This window comes from Oncorhynchus clarkii, unplaced genomic scaffold (genome assembly GCF_045791955.1).
Source record: "Oncorhynchus clarkii lewisi isolate Uvic-CL-2024 unplaced genomic scaffold, UVic_Ocla_1.0 unplaced_contig_9596_pilon_pilon, whole genome shotgun sequence".
Classification (NCBI taxonomy): domain Eukaryota; kingdom Metazoa; phylum Chordata; class Actinopteri; order Salmoniformes; family Salmonidae; genus Oncorhynchus; species Oncorhynchus clarkii.
In genome coordinates this window covers 42,501-55,891 of record NW_027257954.1, presented here as the reverse complement: position 1 = coordinate 55,891, position 13,391 = coordinate 42,501, and the positions used below count along the sequence as shown (strand labels likewise).

The following is a 13,391-nucleotide window of genomic DNA, read 5'->3' as shown; positions in this document are numbered from 1 at the left end:
TTTTACTCACGTCGGCCACGGCGAAGGAGGTGGGGGGGTGCAGTCCTTGTTAGCGGGCCTCGGCGGTGGCACTGTATTATCCTCAAAGCGGGCAAAGAAGGTGTTTAGTTTGTCTGGAAGCATGACGTCAGTGTTTGTGACGTGGTTGGTTTTCTTTTTGTAGTCTGTGATTTCCTGTAGACCCTGCCACTTACGTCTTGTGTCTTAGCCGTTGAATTGCAACTCCACCTTGTCCCTGTACTGGCATTTCGCTTGTTTGATTGCCTTGCAGAGGGAATAACTGTTTACTGTATATTCAGTCATATCACCAGACCTAATTCCATGGTTCAATGCGGTGGATCGCGCTTTCAGTTTTGCACGAATGCTGCCATCCATTCATGGTTTCTGGTTAGGGGAGGTTTTAATAGTCACAGTGGGTACATCATCTCCAATGCACAACACAATCACAGAGTCAGCGTATAGGTCGATGTTGCTCTCTGAGGCTGACAGGAACATTTCCAGTCCGCGTGATCAAAACAATCTTGAAGAGTGGCTTCCGATTGGTCGGGTCAGCGTTGAATGGTTCTCGTTACTGGTACATCCTGTTTGAGTTTCTGCCTATAAGACGGTAGGAGCAAGATGGCGTTGTGGTCGGATTTGCCGAAGGGAGGGCGGGGGAGGTCTTTTTAAGCATCACAGTAGTTTGAGTAGCAGTGGTGGAGGGTATTGTCCATGCGCGTAGCGCAATCGATATGCTGGTAGAATTTAGGTAGCCTTGCTCTCAAATTCGCTTTGTTAAAATCTCCAGCTACAATAAATGCAGCCTCAGGATGTATGGTTTCCAGTTTGCGTATAGTCCAGTGAAGTTCCTTGATGGCCGTCTTGGTGTCTGCTTAAGGGGGAATGTACACAACTGTGACTATAACTGACGAGAATTCTCTTGGTATGTAAAATTTGATTGTAAGGAATTCTAGGTTGGGTGAGCAGAAGGATTTGAGTTCCTGTATGTCGTTATGATTACACCATAAGTCGTTAATCATAAAGCATACACCCCCGTCCTTCCTCTTCCCAGAGAGGTGTTTATCTCTGTCGGCGCGATGCATGGAGAAGCCCGGTGGCTGAACTGATTCCGACAACATATCCCGAGCCATGTTTCCGTGAAACAGAGAATGTTACAATCTCTGATGTCTCTCTGGAAGGCAACCGTTGCTTGAATTTCGTCTACCTTGTTGTCAAGACACTGGTCATTGGCTAGTAGTATACTCGGGAGCGGAGGGCGATATGCACTTCTACGGAGCCTGACCAGGTGGCCGCTTTGTCTGCCCCTTCTGCATCGCCAATGTTTTGGGTCGACTACTGGAATTAGATCCATTGTCCTGGGTGGTGGTCCGAACAGAAGATCCGCTTCGGGAAATTTGTATTCCTGGTCGTAATGTTGGTAAGTTGACGTTGCTCTTATATCCAATAGTTCTTCCCGGCTCAATGTAATAAGATTTCCTGGCGTAACAATGTAAGAAATAACACATAAAAAAAGAACTCGAAGAACTAAGAACTCGAAGCGAGGCGACCATCTCTGTCAGCGTCATCTATATAAACTCAGCAAAAAAAAAAGAAACGTCCCCTATTCAGGACCCTGTCTTTCAAAGATAATTCGTAAAAATCCAAATAACTACCCAGATCTTCATTGTAAAGGATTTAAACACTGTTTCCCATGCTTGTTCAATGAACCATAAACAATTAATGAACATGCACCCGTGGAACGGTCGTTAAGACACTAACAGCTTACAGACAGTAGGCAATTAAGGTCACAGTTATGAAAACTTAGGACACTAAAGAGGCCTTTCTACGGACTCTGAAAAACACCAAAAGAAAGATGCCCAGGGTCCCTGCTCATCTGCGTGAACGTGCCTTAGGTATGCTGCAAGGAGGCATGAGGACTGCAGATGTGGCCAGGGCAATAAATTGCAATGTCCGTAATGAGAGACGCCTAAGACAGTGCTACAGGGAGACAGGATGAACAGCTGATTGTCCTCGCAGTGGCAGACCACGTGTATGAACGGTACTTGCGGCGCCGATAGAGATGGCCGCCTCGCTTCGCGTTCCTAGGAAACTATGCAGTTTTTTGTTTTTTTACGTGTTATTTCTTACATTAGTACCCCAGGTCATCTTAGGTTTCATTACATACAGTCGAGAAGAACTACTGAATATAAGATCAGCATCAACTCACCATCAGTACGACCAAGAATATGTTTTTCGCGACGCGGATCCTGTGTTCTGCCTTACAAACAGGACAACGGAGTGGATCCCATGCAGCGACCCAAAAAAACGACTCCGAAAAAGAGGGAAACGAGGCGGTCTTCTGGTCAGACTCCGGAGACAAGCACAGCGCGCACCACTCCCTAGCATTCTTCTTGCCAATGTCCAGTCTCTTGACAACAAGGTTGATGAAATCCGAGCAAGGGTAGCATTCCAGAGGGACATCAGAGACTGTAACGTTCTTTGCTTCACGGAAACGTGGCTTACTGGAGAGACGCAATCCGAAGCGGTGCAGCCAACAGGTTTCTCCACGCATCGCGCAGACAGGAAAAAACATCTTTCTGGTAAAAAGAGGGGCGGGGGCGTATGCCTTATGACTAACGTGACATGGTGCGATGAAAGAAACATACAGGAACTCAAATCCTTCTGTTCACCTGATTTAGAATTCCTCACAATCAAATGTAGACCGCATTATCTACCAAGAGAATTCTCTTCGATTATAATCACAGCCGTATATATCCCCCCCCAAGCAGACACATCGATGGCTCTGAACGAACTTTATTTAACTCTCTGCAAACTGGAAACAATTTATCCGGAGGCTGCATTCATTGTAGCTGGGGATTTTAACAAGGCTAATCTGAAAACAAGACTCCCCAAATTTTATCAGCATATCGATTGCGCAACCAGGGGAGGAAAGACCTTGGACCATTGTTACTCTAACTTCCGCGACGCATATAAGGCCCTGCCCCGCCCCCCTTTCGGAAAAGCTGACCACGACTCCATTTTGTTGATCCCTGCCTACAGACAGAAACTAAAACAAGAGGCTCCCACGCTGAGGTCTGTCCAACGCTGGTCCGACCAAGCTGACTCCACACTCCAAGACTGCTTCCATCACGTGGACTGGGAGATGTTTCGTATTGCGTCAGATAACAACATTGACGAATACGCTGATTCGGTGTGCGAGTTCATTAGAACGTGCGTTGAAGATGTCGTTCCCATAGCAACGATTAAAACATTCCCTAACCAGAAACCGTGGATTGATGGCAGCATTCGTGTGAAACTGAAAGCGCGAACCACTGCTTTTAATCAGGGCAAGGTGTCTGGTAACATGACCGAATACAAACAGTGCAGCTATTCCCTCCGCAAGGCTATCAAACAAGCTAAGCGCCAGTACAGAGACAAAGTAGAATCTCAATTCAACGGCTCAGACACAAGAGGCATGTGGCAGGGTCTACAGTCAATCACGGACTACAGGAAGAAACCCAGCCCAGTCACGGACCAGGATGTCTTGCTCCCAGGCAGACTAAATAACTTTTTTGCCCGCTTTGAGGACAATACAGTGCCACTGACACGGCCTGCAACGAAAACATGCGGTCTCTCCTTCACTGCAGCCGAGGTGAGTAAGACATTTAAACGTGTTAACCCTCGCAAGGCTGCAGGCCCAGATGGCATCCCCAGCCGCGCCCTCAGAGCATGCGCAGACCAGCTGGCCGGTGTGTTTACGGACATATTCAATCAATCCCTATACCAGTCTGCTGTTCCCACATGCTTCAAGAGGGCCACCATTGTTCCTGTTCCCAAGAAAGCTAAGGTAACTGAGCTAAATGACTACCGCCCCGTAGCACTCACATCCGTCATCATGAAGTGCTTTGAGAGACTAGTCAAGGACCATATCACCTCCACCCTACCTGACACCCTAGACCCACTCCAATTTGCTTACCGCCCAAATAGGTCCACAGACGATGCAATCTCAACCACACTGCACACTGCCCTAACCCATCTGGACAAGAGGAATACCTATGTGAGAATGCTGTTCATCGACTACAGCTCGGCATTCAACACCATAGTACCCTCCAAGCTCGTCATCAAGCTCGAGACCCTGGGTCTCGACCCCGCCCTGTGCAACTGGGTACTGGACTTCCTGACGGGCCGCCCCCAGGTGGTGAGGGTAGGCAACAACATCTCCTCCCCGCTGATCCTCAACACTGGGGCCCCACAAGGTTGCGTTCTGAGCCCTCTCCTGTACTCCCTGTTCACCCACGACTGCGTGGCCACGCACGCCTCCAACTCAATCATCAAGTTTGCGGACGACACAACAGTGGTAGGCTTGATTACCAACAACGATGAGACGGCCTACAGGGAGGAGGTGAGGGCCCTCGGAGTGTGGTGTCAGGAAAACAACCTCACACTCAACGTCAACAAAACTAAGGAGATGATTGTGGACTTCAGGAAACAGCAGAGGGAACACCCCCCTATCCACATCGATGGAACAGTAGTGGAGAGGGTAGCAAGTTTTAAGTTCCTCGGCATACACATCACAGACAAACTGAATTGGTCCACTCACACAGACAGCATCGTGAAGAAGGCGCAGCAGCGCCTCTTCAACCTCAGGAGGCTGAAGAAATTCGGCTTGTCACCAAAAGCACTCACAAACTTCTACAGATGCACAATCGAGAGCATCCTGGCGGGCTGTATCACCGCCTGGTATGGCAACTGCACCGCCCTCAACCGTAAGGCTCTCCAGAGGGTAGTGAGGTCTGCACAACGCATCACCGGGGGCAAACTACCTGCCCTCCAGGACACCTACACCACCCGATGTCACAGGAAGGCCATAAAGATCATCAAGGACATCAACCACCCGAGCCACTGCCTGTTCACCCCGCTATCATCCAGAAGGCGAGGTCAGTACAGGTGCATCAAAGCTGGGACCGAGAGACTGAAAAACAGCTTCTATCTCAAGGCCATCAGACTGTTAAACAGCCACCACTAACACTGAGTGGCTGCTGCCAACACACTGACACTGACTCAACTCCAGCCACTTTAATAATGGGAATTGATGGGAAATGATGTAAATATATCACTAGCCACTTTAAACAATGCTACCTTATATAAATGTTACTTACCCTACATTATTCATCTCATACGCATACGTATATACTGTACTCTATATCATCGACGGTATCCTTATGTAATACATGTATCACTAGCCACTTTATACTATACTATGCCACTTTGTTTACATACTCATCTCATTTGTACATACTGTACCCGATACCATCTACTGTATCTTGCCTATGCTGCTCTGTACCATCACTCATTCATATATCCTTATGTACATATTCTTTATCCCCTTACACTGTGTACAAGACAGTAGTTTTGGAATTGTTAGTTAGATTACTTGTTATTACTGCATTGTCGGAACTAGAAGCACAAGCATTTCGCTACACTCGCATTAACATCTGCTAACCATGTGTATGTGACAAATAAAATTTGATTTGATTTGTAACAACACCTGCACCGGATTGATACATCCGAACATCACACCTGCGGGACAGGTACAGGATGGCAACAACAACTGCCTGAGTTACACCAGGAACGCACAAAACCGGCATCAGTGCTCAGACTGTCCGCAATAGGCTGAGAGAGGCTGGACTGAGGGCTTGTAGGCCTGTTGTAAGGCAGGTCCTCACCAGACATCACCGGCAACAACGTCGCCTATGGGCACAAACCAACCGTCTATGGACCAGACAGGACTGGCAAAAAGTGCTCTTCACTGACGAGTCGCGGTTTTGTCTCACCAGGGGTGATGGTCTGATTCGCGTTTATCATCGAAGGAATGAGCGTTACACCGAGGCATGTACACTGGACCGGGATCGATTTGGAGGTGGAGGGTCCGTCATGGTCTGGGGCGGTGTGTCACAGCATCATCGGACTGAGCTTGTTGTCATTGTAGGCAATCTCAACGCTGTGTATTACAGGGAAGACATCCTCCTCCCTCATGTGGTACCCTTCCTGCAGGCTCATCCTGACATGACCCTCCAGCATGACAATGCTACCAGCCATACTGCTCATTCTGTGCGTGATTTCCTGCAAGACAGGAATGTCAGTGTTCTGCCATGGCCAGCGAAGTGCCCGGATCTCAATCCCATTGAGCACGTCTGGGACCTGTTGGATCGGAAGGTGAGGGCTAGGGCCCATTCCCCACAGAAATGTCTGGGAACTTGCAGGTGCCTTGTTGGAAGAGTGGGGTAACATCTCACAGCAAGAACTGGCAAATCTGGTGCAGTCAATGACGAGGAGTGGCCACACCAGATACTGACTGTTACTTTTGATTTTGACCCCCCCCCCCCCTTTGTTCAGGGACACATTATTCAATTTCCGGTAGTCACATGTCTGGGGAACTTGTTCAGTTTATGTCTCAGTTGTTGAATCTTTTTATGTTCATACAAATATTTACACATGTTAAGTTTGCTGAAAATAAACACAGTTGACAGTGAGAGGACATTTCTTTTTTTGCTTTAAAAAAATTCTATACACTGTCCAGACATAGTATATTAGGTTCCCATTGTATACCCTCCTATGACAACAATGTTTAAGTGGGCCTAGCAAAGACAGCAAAGCTTATGTCTGACAGCTGATGCCATGTCACAATAAGTGAAGTGATATATGATCCATTCCTAAAGAGCTCTTAGTGAAAACAACATATTTGACGTGGTTCCCTGAGTCACTGGATCAGTAACAACATGTTGTGACATAGTTCCCTGAGTCACTGGATCAGTAACAACATGTTGTGACATAGTTCCCTCAGACACTGGATCAGTAACAACATGTTGTGACGTGGTTCCCTGAGTCACTGGATCAGTAACAACATGTTGTGACATAGTTCCCTCAGACACTGGATCAGTAACAACATGTTGTGGCATAGTTCCCTCAGACACTGGATCAGTAACAACATGTTGTGACATAGTTCCCTGAGTCACTGGATCAGTAACAACATGTTGTGACATAGTTCCCTGAGTCACTGGATCAGTAACAACATGTTGTGACATAGTTCCCTGAGTCACTGGATCAGTAACAACATGTTGTGACATAGTTCCCTGAGTCACTGGATCAGTAACAACATGTTGTGACATAGTTCCCTCAGTCACTGGATCAGTAACAACATGTTGTGACATAGTTCCCTCAGTCACTGGATCAGTAACAACATGTTGTGACATAGTTCCCTCAGACACTGGATCAGTAACTACATGTTGTGACATAGTTCCCTGAGTCACTGGATCAGTAACAACATGTTGTGACATAGTTCCCTGAGTCACTGGATCAGTAACAACATGTTGTGACATAGTTCCCTGAGTCACTGGATCAGTAACAACATGTTGTGACATAGTTCCCTCAGTCACTGGATCAGTAACAACATGTTGTGACATAGTTCCCTCAGTCACTGGATCAGTAACAACATGTTGTGACATAGTTCCCTCAGTCACTGGATCAGTAATAACATGTTGGGACATAGTTCCCTCAGTCACTGGATCAGTAACAACATGTTGTGACATAGTTCCCTCAGACACTGGATCAGTAACAACATGTTGTGACATAGTTCCCTGAGTCACTGGATCAGTAACAACATGTTGTGACATAGTTCCCTGAGTCACTGGATCAGTAACAACATGTTGTGACATAGTTCCCTCTGTCACTGGATCAGTAACAACATGTTGTGACATAGTTCCCTCAGACACTGGATCAGTAACAACATGTTGTGACATAGTTCCCTCAGACACTGGATCAGTAACTACATGTTGTGACATAGTTCCCTGAGTCACTGGATCAGTAACAACATGTTGTGACATAGTTCGCTCAGACACTGGATCAGTAACAACATGTTGTGACATAGTTCCCTGAGTCACTGGATCAGTAACAACATGTTGTGACATAGTTCCCTGAGTCACTGGATCAGTAACAACATGTTGTGACATAGTTCCCTCAGACACTGGATCAGTAACAACATGTTGTGACATAGTTCCCTCAGTCACTGGATCAGTAACAACATGTTGTGACATAGTTCCCTGAGTCACTGGATCAGTAACAACATGTTGTGACATAGTTCCCTGAGTCACTGGATCAGTAACAACATGTTGTGACATAGTTCCCTCAGTCACTGGATCAGTAACAACATGTTGTGACATAGTTCCCTCAGTCACTGGATCAGTAACAACATGTTGTGACATAGTTCCCTCAGTCACTGGATCAGTAACAACATGTTGTGACATAGTTCCCTCAGTCACTGGATCAGTAACAACATGTTGTGACATAGTTCCCTCAGACACTGGATCAGTAACTACATGTTGTGACATAGTTCCCTCAGACACTGGATCAGTAACAACATGTTGTGACATAGTTCCCTCAGTCACTGGATCAGTAACAACATGTTGTGACATAGTTCCCTGAGTCACTGGATCAGTAACAACATGTTGTGACATAGTTCCCTGAGTCACTGGATCAGTAACAACATGTTGTGACATAGTTCCCTGAGTCACTGGATCAGTAACAACATGTTGTGACATAGTTCCCTCAGACACTGGATCAGTAACTACATGTTGTGACATAGTTCCCTGAGTCACTGGATCAGTAACAACATGTTGTGACATAGTTCCCTGAGTCACTGGATCAGTAACAACATGTTGTGACATAGTTCCCTCAGTCACTGGATCAGTAACAACATGTTGTGACATAGTTCCCTCAGTCACTGGATCAGTAACAACATGTTGTGACATAGTTCCCTCAGACACTGGATCAGTAACTACATGTTGTGACATAGTTCCCTGAGTCACTGGATCAGTAACAACATGTTGTGACATAGTTCCCTGAGTCACTGGATCAGTAACAACATGTTGTGACATAGTTCCCTGAGTCACTGGATCAGTAACAACATGTTGTGACATAGTTCCCTCAGTCACTGGATCAGTAACAACATGTTGTGACATAGTTCCCTCAGTCACTGGATCAGTAACAACATGTTGTGACATAGTTCCCTCAGTCACTGGATCAGTAATAACATGTTGGGACATAGTTCCCTCAGTCACTGGATCAGTAACAACATGTTGTGACATAGTTCCCTCAGACACTGGATCAGTAACAACATGTTGTGACATAGTTCCCTGAGTCACTGGATCAGTAACAACATGTTGTGACATAGTTCCCTGAGTCACTGGATCAGTAACAACATGTTGTGACATAGTTCCCTCTGTCACTGGATCAGTAACAACATGTTGTGACATAGTTCCCTCAGACACTGGATCAGTAACAACATGTTGTGACATAGTTCCCTCAGACACTGGATCAGTAACTACATGTTGTGACATAGTTCCCTCAGACACTGGATCAGTAACTACATGTTGTGACATAGTTCCCTGAGTCACTGGATCAGTAACAACATGTTGTGACATAGTTCGCTCAGACACTGGATCAGTAACAACATGTTGTGACATAGTTCCCTGAGTCACTGGATCAGTAACAACATGTTGTGACATAGTTCCCTGAGTCACTGGATCAGTAACAACATGTTGTGACATAGTTCCCTCAGACACTGGATCAGTAACAACATGTTGTGACATAGTTCCCTCAGTCACTGGATCAGTAACAACATGTTGTGACATAGTTCCCTGAGTCACTGGATCAGTAACAACATGTTGTGACATAGTTCCCTGAGTCACTGGATCAGTAACAACATGTTGTGACATAGTTCCCTCAGTCACTGGATCAGTAACAACATGTTGTGACATAGTTCCCTCAGTCACTGGATCAGTAACAACATGTTGTGACATAGTTCCCTCAGTCACTGGATCAGTAACAACATGTTGTGACATAGTTCCCTCAGTCACTGGATCAGTAACAACATGTTGTGACATAGTTCCCTCAGACACTGGATCAGTAACTACATGTTGTGACATAGTTCCCTCAGACACTGGATCAGTAACAACATGTTGTGACATAGTTCCCTCAGTCACTGGATCAGTAACAACATGTTGTGACATAGTTCCCTGAGTCACTGGATCAGTAACAACATGTTGTGACATAGTTCCCTGAGTCACTGGATCAGTAACAACATGTTGTGACATAGTTCCCTCAGTCACTGGATCAGTAACAACATGTTGTGACATAGTTCCCTCAGTCACTGGATCAGTAACAACATGTTGTGACATAGTTCCCTCAGTCACTGGATCAGTAACAACATGTTGTGACATAGTTCCCTCAGTCACTGGATCAGTAACAACATGTTGTGACATAGTTCCCTCAGACACTGGATCAGTAACAACATGTTGTGACATAGTTCCCTGAGTCACTGGATCAGTAACAACATGTTGTGACATAGTTCCCTGAGTCACTGGATCAGTAACAACATGTTGTGACATAGTTCCCTCAGACACTGGATCAGTAACAACATGTTGTGACATAGTTCCCTCAGTCACTGGATCAGTAACAACATGTTGTGACATAGTTCCCTCAGACACTGGATCAGTAACTACATGTTGTGACATAGTTCCCTGAGTCACTGGATCAGTAACAACATGTTGTGACATAGTTCGCTCAGACACTGGATCAGTAACAACATGTTGTGACATAGTTCCCTGAGTCACTGGATCAGTAACAACATGTTGTGACATAGTTCCCTGAGTCACTGGATCAGTAACAACATGTTGTGACATAGTTCCCTCAGACACTGGATCAGTAACAACATGTTGTGACATAGTTCCCTCAGTCACTGGATCAGTAACAACATGTTGTGACATAGTTCCCTCAGACACTGGATCAGTAACAACACAGTTGATAAACACAGTTGATAAACACTGGGTTGCATCCCAAACAGCACCCTATTCCCCATAGGGCTCCAGTCAGATGTAGTGCACTATACTGTATAGGTATTAGGGTGCTATTTGGGACACAGATTTGTTTTGACATGTTGTAATAAACTGAACTAAGTCAGTGAGTAAAATCCCTCCTCCATTTGTCTCTCCCATTCCCAACATGTGTCTGATCTCCACTGTAGCTTATGACAGAGGGTGAGGAGAGAGAGATCCTCCTTATAAATGGAGCAGCTGTTTAGCAGCTAAATAAAGCTGTGAAACGTGCAGGAAACTCTCTCCTCACCTGGCTGGGTAGTGTGGACATCTCACCTAACAGCTGTTTAGCAGCTAAATAAAACTGTGAAAAGTGCAGGAAACTCTCTCCTCACCTGGCTGGGTAGTGTGGACGTCTCTCACCTAACAGCTGTTAAGCAGCTAAATAAAGCTGTGAAAAGTGCAGTAAACTCTCTCCTCTCCTGGCTGGGTAGTGTGGACGTCTCTCACCTAACAACTGTTTACATTTCCACTAGTGACGAGAGCTCTGCTCCTCTCTACCAGTCAGCTACAACAAGCCTGCAGCACACGTCCGGAACATCTCAGATAGCAGCATGTGTGTTTGTGTGGTAACAGGCATCTTCCAGCATGTAGCTCTAAAGTACCTGAAGGTTGGCCTGTTGTTGTGAGCAACGTGCTGAAACGATGGAAGTACTTAATACACGACCAAAACATTGTAGTGACGCCAGTAAAAGTAATGTGAGCCATATTGAGAGAGAGAATATAACCCATATTTATGTTTATTTATTTTCCCTTTTGTACTTTTTTTGCACATTGTTACAATACTGTACATAGACATCATATTCCTCTGAAACATTTGTGAGTGTTATGTTTACTGTTCACTTTGATTGGTTATTTCACTTTTGTTTATCACACACACACACACACACACACACACAGAGACCACACACAGACCTCACACACAGACCACACACAGACCACACACAGGTCACACACACACACACACACACACACACACACACACACACACACACACACACACACACACACACACACACAAACACACACACACACACAAACACACACACCACACAGACAGACCACACACACACACACTACACACACACGGACCACACACACACAGACCACAGACACACAGACAGATCACACACAGACAGACCACACTGACCACACACTACACACACACAGACTACACACACACAGCCAGACCACACACACGCACAAGCAGACCACACACACAGATCACACTAACAGACCACACACACACACACAGACCACACACACAGACCACACACACACAGATCACACACAGGTCACACACACAGGTCACACACACACACACACACACACACACACACACACACACACACACACACACACACACACACACACACACACACAGACAGACCACACACACACACTACACACACACACGGACCACACACACACGGACCACAGACACACAGACAGATCACACACAGACAGACCACACTGACCACACACTACACACACACAGACTACACACACACAGCCAAACCACACACACGCACAAGCAGACCACACACACAGACCACACTAACAGACCACACACACACACACACACACAGAGACACACAGAGACAGACAGACAGACCACACACACACAGGATCTCACAGTGACATTCCGTTCCTTTCTCAATGTCTTCCATGTGACTGACCATCAGTAACTCCCCCTTACCAAATACTGCAGCTGTGAGTACTGTACTGAGACTGACAAACCCGTCCATGTTACAACCACACTTAACATCACAACTAACCTTTGTTTTGAGTTACTCCCCAAGCTAATGTCTACCTAGGCTCACTGGTGGTGACTTGGTTAATCAAGGCTTTAGCTCAGCCGGCTCACACGGTCTTATCGCAGGGTTGGTGTAGTGTTACTCACTGGTAGTGACTTGATTAATCAAGGCTTTAGCTCAGCGGGCTCACATAGTCTTATAGCAGGGTCGGTGTAGTGGTACTCACTGGTAGTGACTTGGTTAATCAAGGCTTTAGCTGAGTGGGCTCACATAGTCTTATAGCAGGGTCGGTGTAGTGGTACTCACTGGTAGTGACTTGGTTAATCAAGGCTTTAGCTCAGTGGGCTCACATAGTCTTATAGCAGGATCAGCGTAGTGTTACTCACTGGTAGTGACTTGGTTAATCAAGGCTTTAGTACAGCGGGCTCACATAGTCTTATAGCAGGGTTGGTGTAGTGGTACTCACTGGTAGTGACTTCCTTGATCATCTGGGCAGAGGAGTGACAGCCCGTAACGATGTGCCTGGTCCACAGTGAAAGGTCCTGACAGGTCTCAGCTCTGAACAGGTGGGCCTCGATGCCCAGCCTGGTTCCCGTACGTGTGGCGAAGGACAGCTCCACGCCCGGCTGGGGAGAGCCTCGGTCGGGACCAGAGTGCACCAGCCTACAGACAGACACACATTCTGTTGTATTCTAAGTGCCTGCTGTTGAGAGAGACTAGCTAG

At 46.3% G+C, this 13,391-nt stretch overlaps 1 protein-coding gene across 2 annotated transcripts in view; it reads right to left on the bottom strand.

The window, feature by feature from the left end:
• LOC139394235 (beta-1-syntrophin-like) overlaps window positions 1–13,391 on the bottom strand; it is a 48,280-nt gene that overhangs the window by 10,341 nt on the left and 24,548 nt on the right. For both annotated transcript variants that reach the window (XM_071142257.1, XM_071142258.1), the window contains exon 5: window positions 13,134–13,330. In XM_071142257.1, the coding sequence (XP_070998358.1) occupies window positions 13,134–13,330 (197 nt within the window). The remainder of the gene's footprint in view (window positions 1–13,133; window positions 13,331–13,391) is intronic.